The sequence below is a fragment of the Siphateles boraxobius genome, unplaced genomic scaffold, assembly GCF_051911475.1.
Source record: "Siphateles boraxobius isolate OS27281-9 unplaced genomic scaffold, OSU_SipBor_1 12, whole genome shotgun sequence".
Classification (NCBI taxonomy): Eukaryota; Metazoa; Chordata; class Actinopteri; order Cypriniformes; family Leuciscidae; genus Siphateles; species Siphateles boraxobius.
Window position 1 is genome coordinate 34,955,001 of NW_027508722.1, and position 25,601 is coordinate 34,980,601.

At 38.2% G+C, this 25,601-nt stretch overlaps 1 pseudogene and 3 gene segments (V, D, J or C); all 4 read left to right on the forward strand.

Annotated features, from left to right (window-relative positions):
- Positions 1–2,957, forward strand: part of LOC143728638 (Ig kappa chain V region 3368 pseudogene) — a 2,964-nt pseudogene extending 7 nt beyond the window's left edge. The window contains exons 1-3 of the transcript XR_013199855.1: positions 1–310; positions 397–529; positions 2,387–2,957. The exon at positions 1–310 is cut by the window's left edge and continues 7 nt beyond it. The product of XR_013199855.1 is annotated as an Ig kappa chain V region 3368 pseudogene (transcript). The remainder of the gene's footprint in view (positions 311–396; positions 530–2,386) is intronic.
- Positions 2,958–4,570: 1,613 nt separating this feature from the next.
- Positions 4,571–5,219, forward strand: LOC143714266 (Ig kappa chain V region 4135-like). The segment is given in 2 exon segments: positions 4,571–4,630; positions 4,717–5,219. Coding segments are annotated over 2 exon segments (390 nt in total).
- A 1,056-nt stretch (positions 5,220–6,275) lies between these two features.
- On the forward strand, positions 6,276–6,989 carry LOC143714272 (putative non-functional immunoglobulin kappa variable 6D-41). The segment is given in 2 exon segments: positions 6,276–6,407; positions 6,491–6,989. Coding segments are annotated over 2 exon segments (372 nt in total).
- Positions 6,990–19,714: 12,725 nt separating this feature from the next.
- LOC143714279 (Ig kappa chain V region K29-213-like) lies at positions 19,715–20,355 on the forward strand. The segment is given in 2 exon segments: positions 19,715–19,862; positions 19,949–20,355. Coding segments are annotated over 2 exon segments (375 nt in total).
- The last annotated feature ends 5,246 nt before the right edge of the window (positions 20,356–25,601 follow it).

Consider the following 25,601-nt stretch of genomic DNA (forward strand, 5'->3'; position numbering starts at 1 on the left):
GGTCTTGTAGATTTATTCAGAATTTAATGATCCAATTTTTAACAATTTGGATATTAGAAGATTGAATGTTATGAATAAGACTGATTTTACTAGATGTTCTCACTTCAGTAATTGTGTTTTGTGTCTGTTAATGAGTGACTGTCTTCAGGGAAATGATGTGGAGTGTGTTTGCATATTGATCAGATCTTCAGTGTGTGAGAGTGTTTATAGTGCTGTGAGTTTAACACTTCATCACTGACACACACAACAATCTTCATCAACATGACCTTCATCATCATCTTCATCTGGACTCTCACAGCGTTTGCTCAAGGTTTGTGGAGCACAAGTTTGATATTAATTCATTTCTTCAAGTATATTGTCAAAGTTTTGAGTGTATTTTCTTGTTGTGTGTTTCAGAGTGTAGAGGACAGATCACCATCACTCAGAGTCCCTCAATAACAGCAGAACAACCAGGACAAACTGTGACAATCAAATGTAAAACCAGCACAGATGTGAGGAGATGGGATAGTGGGAATGAAGGTTTATTCTGGTCAGTGGCGGTTCTAGAGGGGGGCCCGTGCCCCTGTGACAACAAGCTTGGCCCCCCTTGTGGCCCCCCTAAATGTGGAGTGTGAAATAATTTTTACAAAACTGTTTTTTTGCTATCGTTGTTATCGTTGTATGCATATTATTTTTTTTATTATTCTATCTTTGTGGATTTGCTTGTTCACGTGACAATTCACATCACATTCGCGGGAATCGCGGCAGAATAACGTCTGTCTCCTGCACGCGAGAGAGGAGAGGTGGAGAAAGCTGGTCAGTTGCAAGTTCATTCTTTATGTGCGTATGGGGTGTGCGATATGCATTGTCTATTATGATATTGTAATCAATGTTTTAACTGTATACGAGGCACTGTGAGCTGACATCGCGTTTATCTCTCGTCCTTTCACTGCTGTGTGCGGATCATAGGCTATGTCCCCAAATTAGTTTATGTCTTATATTTATATCATATTATGCTCTTATATTAGAATATCAGATCAGCAAGAGTGCCGTTTTCCCGTGCACAATTGCAACTGTGATATTGATGTTTTACAACAGTTAAATTAACAATAAGTGAACATTGGGAGTTACTTTTTAGACACAATATTGTCAATATTGTTTGTTTTCCCTTTATTTCGCCGACTAGAATTTCAAAATGAAACCGTAGCAGAGTCTCAATGCAACAGACAGCGATGATTTATTGACTGAAATCCGCGTTTTGAAGGAATCACTTGCTCCTTTCCCGAATGAATCAGCCGTTTGAACGAATCGGTTGAATGAATGAATCCCTCAACTCACTTATGAAGACCGTGACTTGTCGCCGCCTACTGGCGGTTTTAGTTTCATATTTAAAGTACCCTTTAATTAGAACATTACAATTAGAAATCATTTCATATTTAAATATTGATTTAAAAAAAAATCTCATAGCTTTATTTATGCAATTATAAATGGAGTGTAAATAAATTAATGCCGCTTCTGTGTCACCTCTGCACTGCAAAGATGGATATTGATTAAATTATTTCATTTGACTGGTAACAGTGGTACTGTATAATTAAGTATTATTGTATAAATAAGTATAATTACTGTATAATTTGAATGTTAGTATTTGACATAAAAGGTGATTCATAACTCTAAATAAGTTTAGAAAGAATGTCTATATATAGGTGAAAATGCCCCTGGAAATCAATTTAAGGTGGCAAATTAAATTAATAAAAAATGAATAAAAAAATTAATTTCGGTCCCTGCTGTTAACTGACCACTGCATAGAATATTAAAAAATATGAATATCTTTGTAAGTCTGCTGTCAACAACAGGCCTAAACCAGCCATGGCACCAGCACAAAAACACAATCAGTAAAATATCATCTAATTATCAACAAAACATTGAAAATATTGAGATATATTTTTGTCAATATTGCACACCCCTAATGTACGGTATGAATTTTGATTTCTTCAGGTCTTAAAAAGCCTTTAATTTGACTTTAAAAAGTGTGCAGGAACCCTGTAAACGGTTAGACGTAGTTAACTAGCAAGTCAGTTATTTTCAGTAAATGAATTAATACGCTTCTTGGTCCCCATTGCTTTTGCTCTATAGTACTCACCAAAATGGAGAGAAAGAAGGACATCATGTCAATTACAGTTACTGTGACTAATACTGAATATGTAATGCAAATGTAAAAATATAATGGAAATGCAAATGCATTGTTGAATGATTATAAACATGGTATTTTGCCTGTTAATGCCTGCAGTGCAGTGCAGAAAATGATATGACAACAATAAGGTCTAAATGTAACTGGCCCCTCTAACAGTACAACTGGCCCCAGCTTGGCCCCCCCAGTTGAAATGGTCTAGAACCGCCACTGATTCTGGTACTTACAGAAACCTGGAGAAACTCCTAAACTCCTGATTCGTTATGTAAAAAAACTCCAGTCAGGAACATCTAGATTCAGTGGCAGTGGATCTAACAGTGATTTCACTCTGACCATCAGTGGAGTCCAGACTGAAGATGCTGGACATTATTACTGTCAGAGTTATCACTACATCAACAGTAAATATGTGTGCACACAGTGATAAAGAGTCGTACAAAAACCTCCGTCAGTCAGAGTCACAGTGACTGAACTGAAACTGCAGCTGCTCAAACACACACACACACACACACACACACACACACACACACACACACACACACACACACACACACACACACACACACACACACACACACACACACACACACACACACACACACACACAACAGTGAAGAAACGACTCAATATGATCTTATTGAACATCACTTTCTTGAGATTCATCAGTTTTTTACCTTTTTGATTGTGATTTTTCAGAAATCATATTTGTCTCCTGTTTCCTATTACATCCTTCATGTAGAAATTCAGTCACTTTTGATTTTCACTTCAGTGGATATTCTTCAATCCTTCACCACATTTTGCTTTTAGATTTTCTGCATTTATGATTTCATATATTCTTCTTTCTAAACTGAATCACCCGCATCTTAAATATGTCCAGCTTGATCAGTTTAATCAGATATTTAGTCCCCATAGATCTGAAGACGCTTAATAAACGTAAGATTATATCTAACCAGAGGCCACGACCATTAGATACCACAGAACTAAACTGACCAACTTAACTACTTCTAATGGTAACTTTGTCTAATTATGTCGTGGTTTCCCACGTACACTTCATTAGAATAATACTATACAATAATAAGAGGTTGAGGCTCACCCTGTTTAGATTGGTCTAACAACACTGTTGTTTTAAACAGAAAACCCATTATTATAAGTATTATAAGTGTACATGACTAATGCTGATGTGTTAGTCGTATCTCTGAAACTTCAGTCGTGCTCCTCTGCTCCACATATCGGCTGAATGCCAGTCCGTTACTAACCTGAGCGTAGAATTGTGCTGTTATGGACTTAATGTAATCTATAGAGTTCATAATTTCAGAGTAAGTCAGAATAAATCCAAATGTAACAATTAATTATTAGTCAGGTAAATGCATCAGGCCAATTACTTAATCAATTCAAATATAATCAATACAAAACATCAAATGCTCAGCGATAAAGAGTAAAAGATGCATAGGCTTCCTGACATTAGAACAATACATGATGAGTGTCTCGAGGACGTTCAACATCACGGGCCGATCTTACAGAATCCCCCGAGCCTCTTGAGGCATTTTCATTAAATACTCAGACCAAGACAAAACATCCCCAATGTGGGGAATTAACTTACAATAGGAGTTTGCATTGAGATATAGATACAGGGAGTTCACAACTTGTCGAGGAACAGGAGGTTTGGATAAAGGACTCTGGGAAAAAGTGCACATCCATTAAGCAAAGTGTGTGATGATCCTCATGTCTGTTCATAAACTGCAGGAACACACATGGATTTGGTGTCAAATTTGGGGATTAACTGCGACGTTTCACTCCAACTACAGTAAAGATAGCATATATTCAGGTTAATATACTAATGTTGGTCTTGTAGATGTATTCAGAACTGAATTGAATTATATAATTTTTAGCAGTTTGGCTATTAGAAGATTGAAAAAATACTGATCAACAACAAACACACAAACTCACTGCAGAAACTCACTGACTTCACCGGCTTTATGAAGATCATCATTACTGACAGAACGAATAAAGATTACTGAATTACTAACTGAATTTATTAAAGTTAACATGTTCATATCATGTGTGACTCACAATCAAACTCAGTTATTCAGTGATTGACAGAGACTCGTGTGTGTGATGATCCTCACAGTAGATATTCAGATTAATATACTAAAGTTGGTCTTGTAGATTTATTCAGAATTTAATGATCCAATTTTTAACAATTTGGATATTAGAAGATTGAATGTTATGAATAAGACTGATTTTACTAGATGTTCTCACTTCAGTAATTGTGTTTTGTGTCTGTTAATGAGTGACTGTCTTCAGGGAAATGATGTGGAGTGTGTTTGCATATTGATCAGATCTTCAGTGTGTGAGAGTGTTTATAGTGCTGTGAGTTTAACACTTCATCACTGACACACACAACAATCTCCATCAACATGACCTTCATCATCATCTTCATCTGGACTCTCACAGCGTTTGCTCAAGGTTTGTGGAGCACAAGTTTGATATTAATTCATTTCTTCAAGTATATTGTCAAAGTTTTGAGTGTATTTTCTTGTTGTGTGTTTCAGAGTGTAGAGGACAGATCACCGTCACTCAGAGTCCCTCAATAACAGCAGAACAACCAGGACAAACTGTGACAATCAAATGTAAAACCAGCACAGATGTGTATGATCTTTTGGGGACTATATACTATTTCAGCTGGTACTTACAGAAACCTGGAGAAGCTCCTAAACTCCTGATTTATTACGCAAACACCCTCGAGTCAGGAACTCCATCTAGATTCAGTGGCAGTGGATCTAACAGTGATTTCACTCTGACCATCAGTGGAGTCCAGACTGAAGATGCTGGACATTATTACTGTCTGAGTTATCATGAAACCGACAGTGGTGATTCGGTGTTCACACAGTGATAAAGAGTCGTACAAAAACCTCCGTCAGTCAGAGTCACAGTGACTGAACTGAAACTGCAGCTGCTCAAACACTCACACACACACACACACACACACACACACACACACACACACACACACACACACACACACACACACACACACACACACACACACACACTCAACAGCTTTCGTTTATTTTTTTACATGCTAAATAGTTTAATCTATAACACTCTTAATCTTATATTTATCTAACCCTTACGAAAAAGAAGTATAGTTCAAGTTCATTTTATGAAGTATACTTAAGTAATGTTCAAGTATATTCTTATGCTCTAATATCAATGTGTACTTGAAGTAAACTTGTAGTGTACTAGTTCAACACTGCTTGGGACTAAATTGGTCCACTTTTAGTATATAAAACTCTAAGTGTCTATAAAAGGTACACAACTAGGTTTCTCATTTGTAATGAATCTGTACTACAAGTGAACTTATAGGATACTAATAGTTTACTATTTTAATACAAGCAGTACATTTTTTAGTTTAAGAAAGTACACACTGAAGTGTACTCTCAGTAAATTACTGGTTTAGTATAGTTTAAACTGCAACATAACATTACACTTATAGTTTATATATTATTTTGCACTTGAAGTATACTACTATGTTCAAATGTAGATTTTTTTCAACTTGAAAAATACCTTTAACTCAGTGGTGTAGTTTTTTGTAGTGAGTATAGTGTGATACTATCCCCCCCCCCCCCCCCATTTTCACTCGTCCCAGAGCGACACCGCATAAACACACACACACACACACACACACTGATATGAGACTCAACAGCAGATCTTCTCAACATCATGATTATTGAACTGAAGTGACTTTCACAAAAACAGCCTCATCGTCTCTAAATGCATGAAAACTATTAAATCTAAATAAATAATATAATCAGAAAGACTCTGATCATTGTACTCTGTACTGATCATTACACATATTAACTGGGAGTTTCTGAATGATCGTGTGTTTCTCAAAGCATTATAATAAGTTTTGATGACCTCTGACCTCTCATGGAGTTCATGCAGAATAAAGAAGAAATGATTTTAAAGTGAAAACACTCCATCGGATAATGAGAATAAAACACATTGAAGGCCATAAACTGGATGAGTTTCGTCTGCATGTTCATGTTCATGTGTGTTTTCCTCCAGCTGGTTTTTGCTCAGAGAGTCACTTTGCATCGGCAAGTGTTTCAGCTCTCCGAGTGTTTATAGCCTTCAGACTCACACACTTTATAACACACGGCTGTTTACCACGGTACAAACCCATCAAACACCATGAATCTCTTCAGCGGCTTCATCTGGATTCTGACAGCTTTTATTCCAGGTAACAGAAGTCAAAGCTCGTCATTTCTGAGTCTTTAATGTTCATTTCATTTGATGAAACTCATATAATGTTGTTGTCAACAGCATCCAGAGGAATCACTGTGACTCAGCCTGAAGTTGTGACTGTTTCTGAAGGACAAGAAGCCACTATAAACTGTAAAACTGATCCTGGGATAAATAGCTGGGGTTTAGCTTGGTATCAGCAGAAACACGGAGAAGCTCCTAAACTCATCATTAAGCGGGTAGATGAACGCTATAGTGGGAGTTTCAGTCGATTCAGTGGGAAAGGAAGTTCTGGTGGAACAGATTTCACTCTGACCATCAGTGGAGTCCAGACTGAAGATGCTGGACATTATTACTGTCAGAGTCGACACTTGATCAACAGTAAATATGTGTTCACACAGTGATAAAGAGTCGTACAAAAACCTCCGTCAGTCAGAGTCACAGTGACTGAACTGAAACTGCAGCTGCTCAAACACACACACACTCAATGGTGAGGATTTTCATGGATATTAAATTAAATATAAAACTTTCATTTCAGCTTTTTACATGCTAAATACTTTAATCTATAACACTCTTAATCTTATATTTATCTAACACTATATCTATAATTTGTCCGCATGTTCTTGTTTCATCATGTTTCTGCAGGTGTTTTCATGCTCCACTGACTGAAGTTTATTTATCAAATGTGAGCTAAAGCCCTGATCCAGTGAATCACACAAAAAAAGTACACAAAAACAAAGTTATAATTGTATTTAATTTGACTGAATTTTAATAAAATCACACACAGACAGTCTAGTATGTGCCAGTCTAGGCAAACAACACACTGCTCACTGAAGAAGAAAACAGTCAGAGAAAATCACACCATTATTCCATAAACACATTAATGCTCACAAACACAGAATACAGTTCACATTCTGGTATATATGCTGATTAATTATGAAATAATTTAAAAAGGAAACATCATTGAGTTTCAAACTGCCAGAAAAACTCAATCAAGCATCACAGAAACTTAAAGACTGTTTAAGTGTAAATTTAACAACTCTCAGAAGTCACAAAATCCAGTTTTATTGAACAAAAAAACAGAAAATTAAAAAATGAACATATAATGAACAATTATTTAATTTTTTTTATTTCAGGTCATTGATCAGTTTTGCAAACAAGAATCTACTGAAAAAAACAAATAAGAATCAAAAAGAAACAGCAGATTAGAAATAGAAGAGCTAGTGTTTCTCTATAATGTTTGTACTTGATTCACTTTATCAGCATTAAACTTTCAAAAAGTTAATCTGTGATCACCAAAGCGATGAAAGTCATATTGAAGTTATATTTGAATTCATTTTCATGATCAACTTCACTGAAACTCACTTTGTTTTAAAGCATCAAAGATCAGATGTGAAGAAACACAAGAACTGCAGGAATTCACTGCAATTTAAGACGGCAACATTAGAAATTGAGGGTAAAACTTTGTATAAAATCCCAAAACAAACATTGTGTGTCACATTGTCAGGAATCCACCAGCTTCACTCACTCCTCCCTCTCGTTCACTATCACCTGAATACTGATCACCATCCCTTTATATTCAGCTCCCTTTCACACACCGATTGTCTGGTCTTGTCTACACATGACCCACAGACTCTCTCGCAATACTTACCCGCTACTTACCTGCCTTCCGTTGGACATTACACAAGCCTTGCCTTCAGCCTTCATCATCAGTCTTCTGCCTTCCGTCTGCATCCGTTCCTGGGATCCTTCGCCTGCATCTGCAAAAGAGACTCTAGTTAATTCCTCAGCTAAGTTACAAGTATCATCTGTCTTCATACTCACCATATCTCTGTCTGCTTCTGCAAAACCTGTGAATTAAAACCTCTTCACTTACCACCGGTCTGACTCCTGTTCCATCCGTGACAGTGATGATATTTTTCTGAGTGACATGAATGAGATTTGACAGCATGAGGGAAGATTTTCAGTCAAACAATACAATTTCACACAGAAAAATTAACAGTAATAAAGTACTTGCATGTGGTTCAGGTAACTTACTGTAATTCAATGTTGCCTCTGAAATGTTCAGATGATTTTAGAAATGCAGTGGTTATTCTGGGGAAACAAAAGAACAAAGCTGCTTATATCCATTCACAACATAATATTTATTGGCCAATAAAAGAGAATGAGGGCACCTGTAGTAAATAAACAAAAAAATATCAAACTAACGTTAACGATAACGTTGTTATTCATAACAATGACGACAGCATGAATGAGCTATTAATTAGTTATATCAGCAATTTGAAGACACAGTGGTACAGAATACATTGAATTGAATGACTAAAAAAAATCTAAGACAATAAGTCAATAATTTCCATTTGTTCATTAACGTTAACTTACTTCATTAACTAGATTATCGCGGCTAAAACATTCATACACATACTACTATGCAATAAACGAGTGGTGAACACTGTAAACACGACTAATTAAATAAATAAATAAATAGTTTGTATGTGTTTGAATATATAGAGAGTAGACTCTGTATGTATATTTCATTGACAAACCAAAGTTTACAAACCTTGTAACGGAGTGCCGAACAATCACTGAAGCTTTGACGAGAGGAGCCGTTACTTTCAAATCCGATGATGATCAGCTGATGTTTGTTGCGCGCGAGTAACGCGAGGTTCACTGAAGCGATGACAGCAGAGGAATAGCAGCAGTTTCGTGACAGAATAAAACTGTTCTCCTTCTCCTGCTTCTTCTTCTTCTTCTGATGCTTCATATTATTAATATTAGCTATACTATTAGACTACTATTTATTGTTGTTGTTTAAGGTTTAAATTAATCAATAAAATAGGCCTATACTAAATAAATGTAAGCCTATGTATACTGAATCAGAAGTATAATTTATGAAATATTTATGAATATATATATATATATATATATATATATATATATATATATATATATATATATATATATATATATATATATATATATATATTAAGTATAATAATAATAATAGGATAATAATAATCTGGGGGGGCTTGTGGGACTTTTTGTGTTGGCGCATGCACACATTTTTTTAATAAAAATAAAATAAAAGTCAGAGTCCGAATGTTTGTAATTGTATAACACAACAAGGAATTTTATTACATCTGGGGCCGTATTCACAAAGAATTTTAAGGCTAAAAGTAGCTCCTAACTGGCGAATTTAGTAGCAACTCCTAAAAATAATGGGCGTGTCACTCCTAACTTTAGGACTCCTAATTTTTTTCACTAAAAGTAATTCACGAAGCATTTTACCCCTAAAAGTAGCACCTAAGTCTGGGACAGCTTAAAAGAAGTCGAGAGGAGTCCTAACTCACTAAGACCTATTCACAAAGGATTGTAGCGCATATCACCGCCTCGCAGTCGTCTGCGACACAAGCGGGAATGCTGCATTGATCTGCAAACAAATCTTCTCCTATGTCTCACGCTTAGTTTTACTTGATATCCCAGTGTCGAATTTCCCTTTTATTTTTTCAGCACCAACTGGGCCAGCAGCAGTAACTGATCCTGCGTCCAGTTGGGCTTTCTTTTTCGTTTTGGCGAGTTCATAATCCACCGTCATTCAACTATTACATTACTTCAATAGGAGCAACATTTACTTGCTTTAAGTAGTCTATTTAGGCTATGGAAGGTTGTTTCCGCCACAGAATGAAAAATAAAAAAGCTAATTGCGACTTTTTATCTCACAACTGCGACTTTATTTCTCACAATTCTGACTTCATATCTCGCAATTGTGAGATAAAAAGTCGCAATTATTTTAATTTATTTTTATTCAGTGGCGGAAACAAGCTTCTATACTAATAGGATGTCAATTAACCAAGCAAGTGTTAATGCAAGTGTCGTTTTTCATTATTAGGCAAGTGGCGGTTTCATTAGGGTATTAGGCTACCTTAATTTAATTTAATTGAATTCACCACTTTTCTCTCTCTTTCTGCCTTTTTAGAATTACACTTCACTGGGGCCTGCACAAACATGTCATTATATATGCATTTCGATGACATTACTATTATTATTTTGTGTAGGACACAGACATATTTAGACGTCGTAATTCCATGATTTGTTGCGTCTGTGTTATGTTCCGCTTGATGGCCCTGTCATCTAACAACCAATCACCGTGATCATTGCGTGGAAACTCGTGCATGAGAATTGACGTCATCCATAGCAACGAAGACTCACTCTTAGTTTAGGAGTTGTCATTTTTCCTTACTAAGGCCGTGTGTCCACCAAAGCGTTTTTTCACGCTCCTGGCGTAAAATTCTAATTGTTTTCAATGGGAGCGCCGAGTTTTTTAAACGCCATGAGCGTAGCGAGGCGCTGAGCGAGTATTTAACGCTCAAGCGCTGAGCGTTCGGCGTTTTTTTCACGCTGAAGCGCTGAGCGCCCGGCGTTTTTACTGGTCGCCGAGAGTTGAAAAATGTTCAACTTTGGGTAAAACGCTGCGCTCATCACTGTCACTTTTTACCCAGACGTCCAATCACAGTGGAGGAGGGGCGGGACAAATACCACACGACCAACTGTCACAACATCCTTTCTGTACAACGACGTCAACCAGCAGAGCTAACCGAACAAAATGGATGAAAAATACATTTTTAGTATGAAACAAAATTATCTGCGAAATCAGTTACAAGTAAACTGTGCTGCGTATATTCTGTATCATAGCAACGAATCGTCTCAACTGAAAAAACGCAGCGCTGCCAAAACGCTCTCAAGCGCCCACAGCTAGGCGTTTTCAGCAGAGCGTCCAGCGTTTTCAGCCGACTAAAAACGCTTTGGTGGACACACGGCCTAAGAGTAGGTCTGAAAGGCGTTGTGAATAACTTTTAAGAGAAAACTCCTAGCTAAAATATTTTAATGGGATTTAGGAGTACTCCTAGTGGTAAAATAAAATTCTTTGTGAATACGGCCCCTGATCGTCAAACCAACGTATACTCACCCTGTAATGATTACAGCATCGGCATCAATTACAAGCCTGAATTGACAACAAAGCGGCCAGTGATCTCTCTCTTATATTCTTCTATAAACATATAGTGGCTATAAACATTTTGATTAAATTACTGTTACAGGAGAACAATATTCTAATATCAAGTCTTGAGCAATGATAGTAAAACAGTTATGTACTAATGAGGGAAAATGCTGTTTATTTTGTACAAATTTAAACAAAATTAAGTAACTTGTCAGTTTAAAAATAAACTCGCTGAAGTGCTCAAGCCACATATTATAATAAATACAGTTTGTAGGCCAATGTAGGCTCATACAGTAGGTCCTATTTTCAAAATGAACGTTAGCTAACTTAATAGCTGTCGGCTAGCTTGTCAATAGTCCCTCCCATTCATACAAGCTGTATAGTATTACAGTCGAAATGCACAAATTCTACAATTCGAAATTCGTGTAAAATTCACCTGGTCGTTATCTAAGGGATTATGTCTGCCAAATACAGGTTATTTACCATTCATAGGTATTTGCCAAATCCTGTCAGATTTCGCGCTCCTAACTCTTCTTCTGTTTGTTTTTTCCTAACTCACTGACGGTGCACGAACTACTAAAGGTATAGGGAAAACATGACATGGATTTCAGGAGAAATAGGTTTTGTTAATGTATAGTGTAAGGCAAGTCGAATGGATTTGGGAAATGGACCGGCCGGGATTTTATATTTTCGGAGCTGGAAAGAAAGACGTATTTGCAATCACATCGATATTGCCCGCATAATCATACTCACTTAAAAAAGTTGGGTTAAAAACGACCCAACAGCTAACCCAATGTTGGGTTGATATAGCACCGACCTATTGTTGGGTTATTTTAACCCAATAAATTAGGTAACTAGTTTTACCCAATAAATTGGGTTACAAAAAACTAATATGTTGGGTTATTTGGCCAAAATGCTTTAATCAACCTATTATTAATATTAATTATAATTACTATTATTGCCATGTAAATAAATAACTCACAACTTAAGTATATTAACAATGCTTTATTTACATTCAATTAGACATTGCATTCAAAAGTAATTGTTGCAATTGTTTTGATGTACTTACCTAAAGGTAAGAAATTGTTTCAATAAATAAAATAAAAAAAGTAATGCAATTATAAACTGCCTCATAAGGCGACGTGTTGAGGGAACACCTCCAGGCACAGAATATTAATGTTAAAATTAATTTAGAGTTATGTTTTAAGTTCTAAGAAACATGGAACACAAAAACACAAATAAACAGTTGTAGTCAAGTCAAGTCACCTTTATTTATATACCGCTTTTCACAATACAAATTGTTTCAAAGCAGCTTTACAGAGATAACAGGAAAGTAAAGTTGTAATAGTATAATAGTATGTTAAATTCAAAATTAAATGTTAAATGTCCCCAACTAAGCAAGCCAAAAGCTAATGGCGAATAAAGGCAAAAAAAGGCGACAGTGGCAAGGAACCAAAACTCCATCAGGTGAACGAGTGGAGAGAAAAACCTTGGGAGAACCCAGGCTCAGTCAGGGGGATAGTCCTCCTTTGGCCAACAAACGAACAGTGTATGATTATGATTTAGGCGGCATAATAGGTCAGAAGTCAGATTGGATCAGAACTTTCACAATATTTATTCAGTTAATCTGATTAGTGGTCGGAGTCATCACGCCGGTATGGAGATGAGTTTGTTGAGGTGTCCATGAGGCCTTCACAGTGTTGATGAGGCTGGCACTTCAGGGATGTGTTGTCATCGTGTCCATGTGATGGTCCTTCCTCAGATCTGGATACGGCCTGGATATGGCAGTTTTTGGTAAACCTTGGGATAAACAGAGAGACTAATATTAGCGTAGACGCCATCCTTCTTATGAAGTACTAAGTACATCAGGATTTATCGGAAGTGTTCCCGGTTCCGGCTGATCTAAACTATGCAGCCTAACATTGAATTATAGAAGTCTATAATGTGTTATGTGAATGCTAAGCCAAAGAGATGTGTTTTTAGTCTAGATTTGAACTGACAGACTGTGTCTGCTTCCCGGAACATGTTAGGAAGATTGTTCCAAAGTTTTGGTGCCAAGTAGTAAAAGGATCTACCGCCAGCAGTTGATTTTGATATTCTAGGTATTATCAACTGGCCAGAATTTTGAGATCGCAATAGACGTGAAGGACTATAATGCGTTAAGAGCTCGCTCAAATACAGGGGAGCAAAGCCATTTAGTGCTTTGTAAGTAATCAGCAATATTTTAAAATGTATATGATGTTTAATAGGGAGCCAATGCAGTGTTGACAGAACCGGGCTAATATGGTCATGCTTCCTGGTTCTGGTAAGAACTCTAACGGCTGCGTTTTGGACCAGCTGTAGTTTGTTTATTAAGCGTACAGGGAAACCACCCAGTAGAGCATTACAATAATCTAGCCTTGAGGTTATGAACGCATTAACTAATTGTTTCCGCATTTGTCAATGAGAGCATGTGACGTAATTTAGATATATTTTTAAGATGGAAAAATGCGCTTTTACAGATACTAGACACGTGACTTTCAAATGAGAGATTGGTATCAAAGAGCACACCCAGGTTCCTAACTGACGACGAAGACTTAACAGAGCAGCCATCAAGTGTTATTGTAACGTCCTGTAATGCTGGTGATGTAGAAACGGAGGAGGCTGGATCCAAATGCAGTGTGGCTTTATTAACAAACTATAAACTCAGACAGGAACAGGTTACAAGGACTCGGGAACAGGTTACCAGGAATCACCAACGTTAGCATACATACATTCATGCAACAACTCACAAGGACAGGGCAGAAACACAGGGCTTAAATAATGAAGTACAAATGAGCTAACAGGATAACCAGGGGGCGTGGAGAACGAGAAACACCTGGGATCACTAATAAACAAGACAGGGAACCACTGAACATGACAAAACAAGACAAGACACAAAACCCACATTACGACATAACCCCCCCCTTAAGGGCGGCTCCTGACGCCCAATAACACCAAAAAAGTCCAGGAGGGCGGTCTTGGGGGGGGATGGGGGGCCAGGCCCATACAGGGGAACAGGATCTGGACCTAGGCAAGGCGGGCCTGGGCCGTGGAGCGTGGGCAGACCTGACAGATCAGGAGACCACGGCGGAGCTGGATGCGGGCGTGGCCACGGCGGAGCTGGATGCGGGCGTGGCCACGGCGGAGCTGGATGACGGCGTGGCCACGGCGGAGCTGTCGGACCCTCGGGCGTCCAGGGCGGAGCTGTCGGACCCTCGGGCGTCCAGGGCGGAGCCGGACGAGGCGAAGGCCAGGGTGGTGAAGCCCCTGCAGACGACCGTGGCGGCGCAGCCCTCATGGTCTCCTCACCGGACCCTTGGCCCCCCCCCAAAAAATACTTGGGGAAATCCACGGGTTCAGGAAAGGCCTTCCGGAGCTTGAAGGGCGCAGGCAGGGCGAGGCGCAGAGGCGGGGCCGGCAGGGCGAAAAGTCTGGGTACGCTCACTGGAGCCTGACGAGCCGAGCGAGTCCTCCTTCTCCTTCTGCGACGGCGCTTCACTGGACTTGACTCAGTAGACTCACTTGACTCAGTAGACTCACTTGACTCAGTAGACTCACTTGACTCAGTAGACTCACTTGACTCAGTAGACTCACTTGACTCGGCGGCACTTGACTCGGCACTTGACTCGGCGGCACTTGACTCGGCACTTGACTCGGCGGCACTTGACTCGGCACTTGACTCGGCGGCACTTGACTCGGCACTTGACTCGGCGGCACTTGACTCGGCACTTGACTCGGCGGCACTTGACTCGGCACTTGACTCGGCGGCACTTGACTCGGCACTTGACTCGGCGGCACTTGACTCGGCACTTGACTCGGCGGCACTTGACTCGGCACTTGACTCGGCGGCACTTGACTCGGCACTTGACTCGGCGGCACTTGACTCGGCACTTGACTCGGCACTTGACTCGGCACTTGACTCGGCACTTGACTCGGCACTTGACTCGGCACTTGACTCGGCACTTGACTCGGCACTTGACTCGGCACTTGACTCGGCACTTGACTCGGCACTTGACTCGGCACTTGACTCGGCACTTGACTCGGCACTTGACTCGGCACTTGACTCGGCACTTGACTCGGCACTTGACTCACTTGACTCGGCGCTTGACTCACTTGACTCGGCGCTTGACTCACTTGACTCGGCGCTTGACTCACTTGACTCGGCGCTTGACTCACTTGACTCGGCGCTTGACTCACTTGACTCGGCGCTTGACTCACTTGACTCGGCGCTTGACTCACTTGACTCGGCGCTTGACTCACTTGACTCGGCGCTTGACTCACTTGACTCGGTGCTTGACTCACTTGACTCGGTGCTTGACTCAGTACTTGACTCAGGGCTAGATTCACTTGACTCAGGGCTAGATTCACTTGACTCAGGGCTAGATTCACTTGACTCAGGGCTAGATTCACTTGACTCAGGGCTAGATTCACTTGACTCAGGGCTAGATTCACTTGACTCAGGGCTAGATTCACTTGACTCAGGGCTAGATTCACTTGACTCAGTACTTGACTCGGGATTCGGCGAAACCTCCGCGGTCTCCGGATTGGCAAATCCAACAGGACCAGTGCGGAATATGGGCTCGAGTGGGCATACGTGAGTCGCGGGTTTGGCAAAGCTGCAGTGAGGAGCTGGCTCGGCCGGATAGGACGGGAACGTGGATATGGGACTGTCCACGAAGCAAGCCTCAGCAATGTACCGGTCCAGAGTCCAATCGGTAATGTCACTCGGCATCCATCGAGCGATCCGGTAATCCAGCCCGTTCCGAAACAGGCCTATGAGCTGGATTTCATCGAGCGTTCCTAGATGGCAAATGGAGAGGAAGTCGTTAGCGTAGCTTTGGACGGACTGGTTCTCTTGAAACATTACCGAGAGATATTTTCTCAGGGCCCGGTTGTTGACGACTATAGCAGAGACTGCTGGAGCGACTGCTGGATCCATGTTGAGGTGAGTTGTTCTGTAACGTCCTGTAATGCTGGTGATGTAGATACGGAGGAGGCTGGATCCAAATGCAGTGTGGCTTTATTAACAAACTATAAACTCAGACAGGAACAGGTTACAAGGACTCGGGAACAGGTTACCAGGAATCACCAACGTTAGCATACATACATTCATGCAACAACTCACAAGGACAGGGCAGAAACACAGGGCTTAAATAATGAAGTACAAATGAGCTAACAGGATAACCAGGGGGCGTGGAGAACGAGAAACACCTGGGATCACTAATAAACAAGACAGGGAACCACTGAACATGACAAAACAAGACAAGACACAAAACCCACATTACGACAGTTATACAGTATTATTGGATATTGCGTGTGGAAGTTTTTTGTCCAATAATTAGAATCTGTGTTTTTTCAGAATTTAGTAGTAGGAAATTACTAGTCATCCGATTTTTTATTTCAGCTATGCATTCGGTTAATTTTGTGAATTGGTAAGTTTCGTTAGGTTTTGAGGAAATATAGAGCTGAGTATCATCAGCATAACAGTGAAAACTAATTCCATGTTTCCTAATGATATCTACTAATGGTAGCAAGTACAGGGTGAACAGCAGCGGTCCTAGTACTGAGCCTTGTGGTACGACATACTGAACGTTAGAGTGCCGATAGTTATGACGTCAATTTGTAGGACAACTCGGAAGTTAGCGGTGCATGGGTTCCCTCGATCGAAAAGCTATGCATTTTCCCCATAGACTTTTGGAAAATCGCAAAAAATAAGATCTGTGTTCAACAAAGAGTTGTGACCCTTACACGTTTTGTCTATCAAGATAATCTCTACAAGTTAATCCAAAATGTATACATTCTGAAGCCTATATAAAGTTTTAAAAACCACAAGCAAACACAATAAAGTTTAAAAAACCACAAGCAGGCTCTAACTGGGGGCTATAACTTTTATGTCATAGATCAAAACGTGAAAATATTTAGAGGCCTTGTTAACCACAGACCTTATTTCCACAGACCTTATTTCAGGCGATTTAGCAAAAACCCATTCAAAAAACCCATAGACTTTAGGGCGAGAGAACCGGAAGTGCTAAAATGCTAACTCACTTACGCGTTTTGGCCTACAAAGTGACGTCATAACTTTGGCACTCTATGGAGGAAAGATAGCTGGCAGGGTTTTTAAAGCAACATCTCCAAGAGTGTCTTTACATAAAACAGAAAGAACAATGGATTAATCTTTAAACAAGTGCATTATATTATAGACAAAATATTATAACTTGACATGAAAGTACAGAGCTGTTGTGCAGGATTTTCTCACCAGAAGAAATGTTAGTCTGAACAGGAAGAAGATCCAAGGCTCTCTTCTCAGTCCTGCAATATGAAAGGATTCGCTGAGATGCATGTCCCCAAATTTCAAAAAGTTTATCTTTGGCATGTGGGTATAAAATACCAAAGTCCTGAGCAATCTAAAAATTAATAAAGAAAAAGAAAAGTTAAAATCACACCAACACCTCATATGTAAGGGATAATGTAGAGCGAGGCGGTTGTTATAGTGAATACAACCCCGACAGGCTGATTATGACCCCGACGTGAAGCGGAGCTTGAATCAGCCTGAAGGGGTTGTAAGTTATTCGCTATAACAACCGCCTCGCATTATCCCGCTTATTACATGGCTACCTACCAAATAAATCAATAATTTGACACAAAATATTGATTTAAAAAGGAGTTTATTGATTTAAAAACGATTGTATTGCTTCCGCTAAAGAAAATAGTCTGTTCTGTATCTACGGTTAGAATCCTGCGTCCATGGCAACGCTGTGTTTTTCATGGCAACGGCGTGTTATACTTAGCAGCGGTCTGTTATCAAGAAATAACACACCACATTCTACATTAGAATTCAACCAAGCCATGTAATAAGGTGCAGTAACAATGAAAGTATGGACATCTGTTTATCAATATAAATATATATTATTATATTTTTTATTATTTATATTATTATTATTATAATATAGAGCTTCTGCAATTGCCATGTATTGTGGTAAATGACCTCCATTTAAAATGTCCTTTTACTACTATGTGTCATTTAAAAAGTAATAAGTTAAAGTTTATTAAAAAGGAATAAAGTCTCAACCAACCGTCATTTTATTTAATGGGCAAGTGGCGATCTGAAAGTAACTCAACTGACTATAGTAATAACTTACTATCTTATTGAGTAGTTATCTTTTTTAACTTTTTATCTTTATAGAGTTGTCTAGATAAAACTTTTTTTTTTAAGGAGGGATCTAAAGCAATGAAAAAAAAGCACACAATGAGTGGCGTCCCGCCCGGTCGCATTTTCTTTAGGTCCGAAAAAAAGGACATGTCCGGGAAAAAGAGGACGTATGGTCACCCTAGTTTAACACTTTGTAGTATTTTAAATTCACACTGTAGTTGGGATAGCCCAAGTAAACATGTGCGCTACAATGTAGGCCTTTATATAACACAGCATACTTCCTGTAAGTGACTGCGTCACAGGATGGATGGACCAGGCTTACGCTGCGTCTTGAAGCCGAGCGCGCCGGTTAATATCTGAAAATATTAATAACTTTCCCAAAAAGTATTGGAAAGAACATAGAAAGTTAGAAAGAGTATCACAACCGACTACTAAGAAATTGGCTGGCTATATGGCCATATTGGTGTCGTTAGTCGCAGATAGCGGACAAAAAGCAGTCATACAGGGGAAAAAATAATTGGCCGAACATTTAGAACGAAAAACGGCAATAATACTATGTAAGAGCTTAAAGTCATGTTATAACGAAAAAAAATAATAATAACATAGGCTACAATATGCATACTGTGTAGTGTAATATTAACTTTTATAATATTAACCTTTAGTTTTTACAGTGTAGATTGTGTGGATCTTATTTCAGCAAATTATCTCTCATTGTTACATCTATCCCAGCCTGTGTTACAACAATAGTGTGTAGTTTGCAACAGAACTCTTTGTGTTTCACAATAACTCACATAATCTGTGATTGTGTTGTACATGTCCAAGTGAGGAAATTTGTAGCAGAAAAATGTATTTAACATGTATCAAATTTTGTGAGATAAAGTACAAACAACCACTAAGTTACTGATACTCAAACAACAGGTGTAACTTTCATCCCCGTCTCACACTGCTGAATGCAGCTGTTCTCAACTATTACAATCATTCACAAACATTTAGTGTCTATTAATGATATCACTCATTATTGTTTTTTAAGTTTTTTTTTAGCACAGCCCAAAATAATGCAACAAGTAAATAAACATCTATACAAAGCTGTTGCACAAACATAATAACAGTGTTTCTTCTGTCTTCAGGGAAATGATGTGGAGTGTGTTTGCATATTGATCAGATCTTCAGTGTGTGAGAGTGTTTATAGTGCTGTGAGTTTAACACTTCATCACTGACACACACAACAATCTTCATCAACATGACCTTCATCATCATCTTCATCTGGACTCTCACAGCGTTTGCTCAAGGTTTGTGGAGCACAAGTTTGATATGAATTCATTTCTTCAAGTATATTGTCAAAGTTTTGAGTGTATTTTCTTGTTGTGTGTTTCAGAGTGTAGAGGACAGATCACCGTCACTCAGAGTCCCTCAATAACAGCAGAACAACCAGGACAAACTGTGACAATCAAATGTAAAACCAGCACAGATGTGTACAGTGGAAATCGTTTATTCTGGTACTTACAGAAACCTGGAGAAGCTCCTAAACTCCTGATTCGTAATGTAAAAGACCTCGAGTCAGGAACTCCATCTAGATTCAGTGGCAGTGGATCTAACAGTGATTTCACTCTGACCATCAGTGGAGTCCAGACTGAAGATGCTGGACATTATTACTGTCAGAGTTTCCACGTCGTCAACAGTAAATATGTGTTCACACAGTGATAAAGAGTCGTACAAAAACCTCCGTCAGTCAGAGTCACAGTGACTGAACTGAAACTGCAGCTGCTCAAACACACACACAACAGTGAAGAAAATGCACACAAATATGAACTCAATATCAATTTTGTTGACATTCATCAATAATAATTAGAAATTATTTTGATGAAATAATTTATCTGTTCTCGTCTCCACTCTCTCAATATTTTTTTAATCATTAATATTGTTGTTTGTGTATTTTTATAAAGCACGCTTATATTTTCTTCCTAATCAGTCCATAAAGTGAATCATAAAGATGTTGTTGCTTAAATAGTTTATTCACCATCTTCCATAAAGCCGCTGTTTAGATCATCATCTACAAGAGTCACAGATTAAGAGCAAACAGACAGTGAAAGAGAGAAACCTTATTTAACATGATCAGACGCTCCACCATCCCACGATCAGTCTGTCTGTCTGTAACCATTCACTGTTTTCTGGATGCTTTAATTATAAATTCACGAGTTTGTGCTCATATAATTAGCGTAAGTGGTAAATGGATTTGCCTTGCTGTGGGGAGTCTGCAGACCTGGAGCCGGTAGATAAACAGTTTTACACCCCTGTGGTTCCTGATGCGTCCAGTAGGGGGAGAAGGATATACGACGAAAAAACATCATTAAATCAACGCTAGAAACTCACACATTAATAACTGTAGCCTAGGGTGACCAGAAATCCCGAAATCTAAGCTGTTGTTTCGAATCCCAAATCCGGCCCTAATTGTCCCAAAAATTATACTAAAGCAAAATCGTAGTTCTTGTCTGATAAAACATTAAAAACTGTGTGTGGAGGTTGAGTCGTCCTGCAGTCAGACCCCGCCGGCTGCTCATTGGCTGCAGCATCTTTTTTGTTTCTTTTTTTGAAATTCTACAAAGATACCGTAGGTGCAAATTTACATTTGTATCAGCTAATTTTTATTAATTCGTTTCGTTGACATGCTGGTGTACCGGAACCCCAACACGCCGCTTTTTTGTGGTAGACTAAAGACTAATGACAGACTGTTGATCTTTGAATAAAAATGTTTGGTTCAGGTTTGAAATTCATTATCTTTTATTATAGGCTATGTAGTCTAATACCATAATAGGCTTTTATATACAGGAGACTGATATGTTGTTGTGAATTTATATAAAGTTACATTTAGATATTAACCATATTTAACCCATTAGACATACCGTGTAATCATGGATCCTCGATGAAATATCTGCTATACTATTCACTATTGGTCGTCATTCAGCTACAGAACAGTGTCCTACATAACATTTTATAAAGACAAACACAATTTATCCATTTTCTAAAATTCCAAGGGCCATTTAGAAGAAAGAGACAATATTGTTGTTCACAAAAAGTTATTTATTAACACTATTTATGAATTAGGATGACTCCCGTAGATGACTCCCAATGGCTTGCCACTCTTATTTCCCCCCAAAAATGTAAATTCTGTCAGTAATTACTCTCCCTCATGTTGTTCAACCCCGTAAGACCTTCGTTCATCTTCGGAACACGAATTAAGATATTTTTGATTAAATCTGAGAGCTGGATCACTCCTCCATAGGCTTCTAAGGGATTGAAACTTGCCGGCCCTGAAAAGTTATTAAAGACATCGTTAAAATAGTCCAAATGACTACAGTGGCTCAATCTTAAGTTTATCAAGCAACGAGAATACTTTTTGTGCGCAAATAAAAACAAAAATAACGACTTTATTTCAACTATTCATTTCCTTCTCTGTGGGCCTCTAGTCAGTTCACTAGTGTAACAGCGCAGCACTTCTGTGCTGTACGTCACACACATCACACACATGACCAGCGTCGGCCAATAGTGAGCCTACATGTGATGTACAACACAGAAGCACTAAATTAATTTAGCAAGTGAGTGAGACAGAGCGGGTAGAGAGAAGACTAGGCCGCTAAACCTACACGTGTAAGTTTGACCCAGAACATCAACCTGACCGTCAAGGAGCCGACTTTTATTGTTTCTAGAAATAAATTATAGACCCATCTATTGACATATGGAAATTAATTGATATACCGTTAGCTAATCGTTTATAAATAATACATGTTGCATCATTGATAAACAACAATAACTTTAGCAGATTATTTATCATACCGTGAATAAACGCCGAGGTAATGACAACGAGAAGTGTGAAGAGGTTTTTATGGTATTAATTAGAAGATTAGATTACTCCTGAAATTACTTTAATAACTTCACTTACTCTAAATTAAATCTGCCTCTCACATGAGCAGAAGACAGATCTCTCACAACAGCACTTCAGTCTCGAGTCAAACACACTTAAAACATTCATAAAGCTGCAGGTCACTGAGCGACAAATGCTGAAATAAATTACTATGTTAAAATAAAATAAAATACTACTGTTTTACTGAAGTCATTGTTTATTTGGGTGAGCAGACGACAGTTAAGGAGTTTTAGGATATCGCTGATTTTCTTTTATTTGAATATGAGACTTTGAATGTATCAGATCATATTTCAATATGTGGATTAGTTAAATGAAATTATGAAATATGGAATACCTTTCCTAGGTATTTTATAGGTGCATTGCACTCTTTGTTATCAAATCTCATGGTAAATTGAATCATTGTGAATTAGAAAGAAATCTTTCTTGAAAAGAATCAAAAACCTATGCATCGTGAATTGAATCAGATCACTATTTACCCGAAGATTTACACTTCTAGTCCAGTTACACATATATCTACCAGTGAAGAGTCTCATTACGTTATTTAAGTCATACAAGTCGTATAAAACTCCCACTCAAACTTCATAACTGTCTCATCCCTCCATCAGCAGAGCGTTGAACCAGTAAAAGAGTGAAACTGTGAGTTTGAGGTGAAAATCTCATTTGCATTGTCAGGTTTAGTGATTGTGATGGTCTCAGAATAGAGCAGCTCGTCTCCAGTGACCATGTTCAAACCCCAAGAGCTTCATTCGACATTTACTGCTGAATGCAGCTGTTCTCAACTATTACAATCAATCAAAAGCAGCTGAAACTTTAGTGCAGGACTTTGAAGCAACGACACACTGATCAATGATGCAGTCACACACACATGTAAGGCGTTCAGATGAAGCTTTATTGAATGAACAGCAATGGCAGCACATTGACAGACTGCTTCAGTATTGAGCTGTAAATCACGTGACGCTCAGATACGCTGGTCTTCACTGGAGAAACATCAGCACTCGGAGCTCTTGAGGAACGAGGCGTCGTGAGGAGCTCCGGCATGTGTTGCTCTGCAGACCAAGCGCTGTGCGCCTTCCCAGCGTGCTTTGCTGAGGCTCAGGACGCTGCTGCGACTGTAGAGACCGTCCCGCTCGCTCTCTGCGCTGGTCTGAACCCCCTCGGTGACCTCTGACCCGTCCAGCGTCCAGCTCACCGTCGCCCCCTGTGGAGAGTAAGAGCTGAGCAGGCAGAGCAGAGCGGAGGAGTCTCCAGAGACCAGCAGAGACACGGAGGGAGACACGGAGGGCCCGGCTGAAACACACACACACACACACACACACACACACACACACACACACACACGCACACGCACACGCACACGCACACGCACACACACACACACACACACACACACACACACACACACACACACACACACACACATTCATGGAGGAATCAACATCATTTCACTTCAAATATTCAAGTTACATTTTATATGATCCCCAGAATGAGTTTGAAAAACATTGTCCAAGTAAATTGATAATATTGTGATGTCGTTATACAATCTAGAAAACAAATTATATTTTCAATATTAATTGTGTTTTGAAAATAATCTGCTATTCAAACACTCACAATCATAAACATCAGCAAATTTGAAAGTTTAAATCGTTTAAATTATTCATTTTCAAAATGGTCTTCAACTAAGTTTCTTTTTGTCGTATGACCCTAAAAAAATTATACTCATTATGGCCGTATTATCAAATTTTGTGTCATGCATTTAAAAAAACACTTCATTGTTAAATTTACCAAGAATTAAAGACAAAATTATGTATAAATCAACAATAAATTTAATAGATTGAAAAGTACTACAGTCAATACATAAAATGAATGAAATGTTAGCAATAATATGATTTTAAATATTCATGTAAAATGAAATATATAAATTATTACATTTTATAAAAAAATAAAAAATACTCAGTTGATATTTTTTTTAGAAGTTACAGAACAATTTAATCTCAATCTATTTTTTTTAAATATTGTCCACATTAACATTGATTAATATATTGTGATTTCTTCATAAGATTTAGAAATCAATTTTAAATAATAATTGCAATATTAATTGTAATTAAAAAAAATATTCTTCAATTTGGATACAATCAATCTTAATTTTCAGTAGTTTCGATTATTGTTTATACACTGAAAATCATAATCATCAGCAAACTTAATCTTTTAAATTGTTGATTTTTAAAATGCTCATTACCAAAATTTCTCTTTGTCTGATGATGATGCTTACACAATTATATTTATATTGTTTATATTATTAAACTTTGGAGGCATTTAAAAACCCCTTAATTTTTTAATTTACTATTAATTATAGAAAGAATTACATACATCAAGAAATAATTGAATATATTGTAAAATACTGCCATCCATACATTAAAATACAATCAAATGTTACCAATAATAAGATAAATTATTCATGTAAAATTACATTTAAAAACTATATGAAATATAAAATTTAAGTAGATGATGAAATAAATAAATGATAAATTGCTTTTCAAAAACACATAAATGAATTATTTTGTTGACAAATATTAGCTGAAATAATCTAAAATAAAATGAAATGGATTAATTAAAATATCATTATTAGAGAATTAAAGAGACTTACTGATCGTCAGTTTAGTTCCTCCACCGAAAGTGTACCACAGTGTTTCATTCTAGTGAAAGCGTCGTACAAAAACCTCCGTCACACTCAAATGAACACACACACACACACACACACACACACACACACACACACACACACACACACACACACACACACACACACACACACACACACACACACACACACACACACACACACACACACACACACACACACCAGCAGATCTTCATCATGATTATTGAACTGAAGTGACTTTCACAAAAACAGTCTCATCGTCTCTAAATGTCTCTTAATGCATGAAAACTATAAAATCTAAATAAATAATATAATCAGAAAGACTCTGATCATTACACATCTACATTGAGAGTTTCTAAATGATCATGTGTTTCTCAAAGCATTTGAATAAGTTTTGATGACCTGTGACCTCTGGAATGACCTTTGCCCTCTCATGGAGTTCACAGTGAA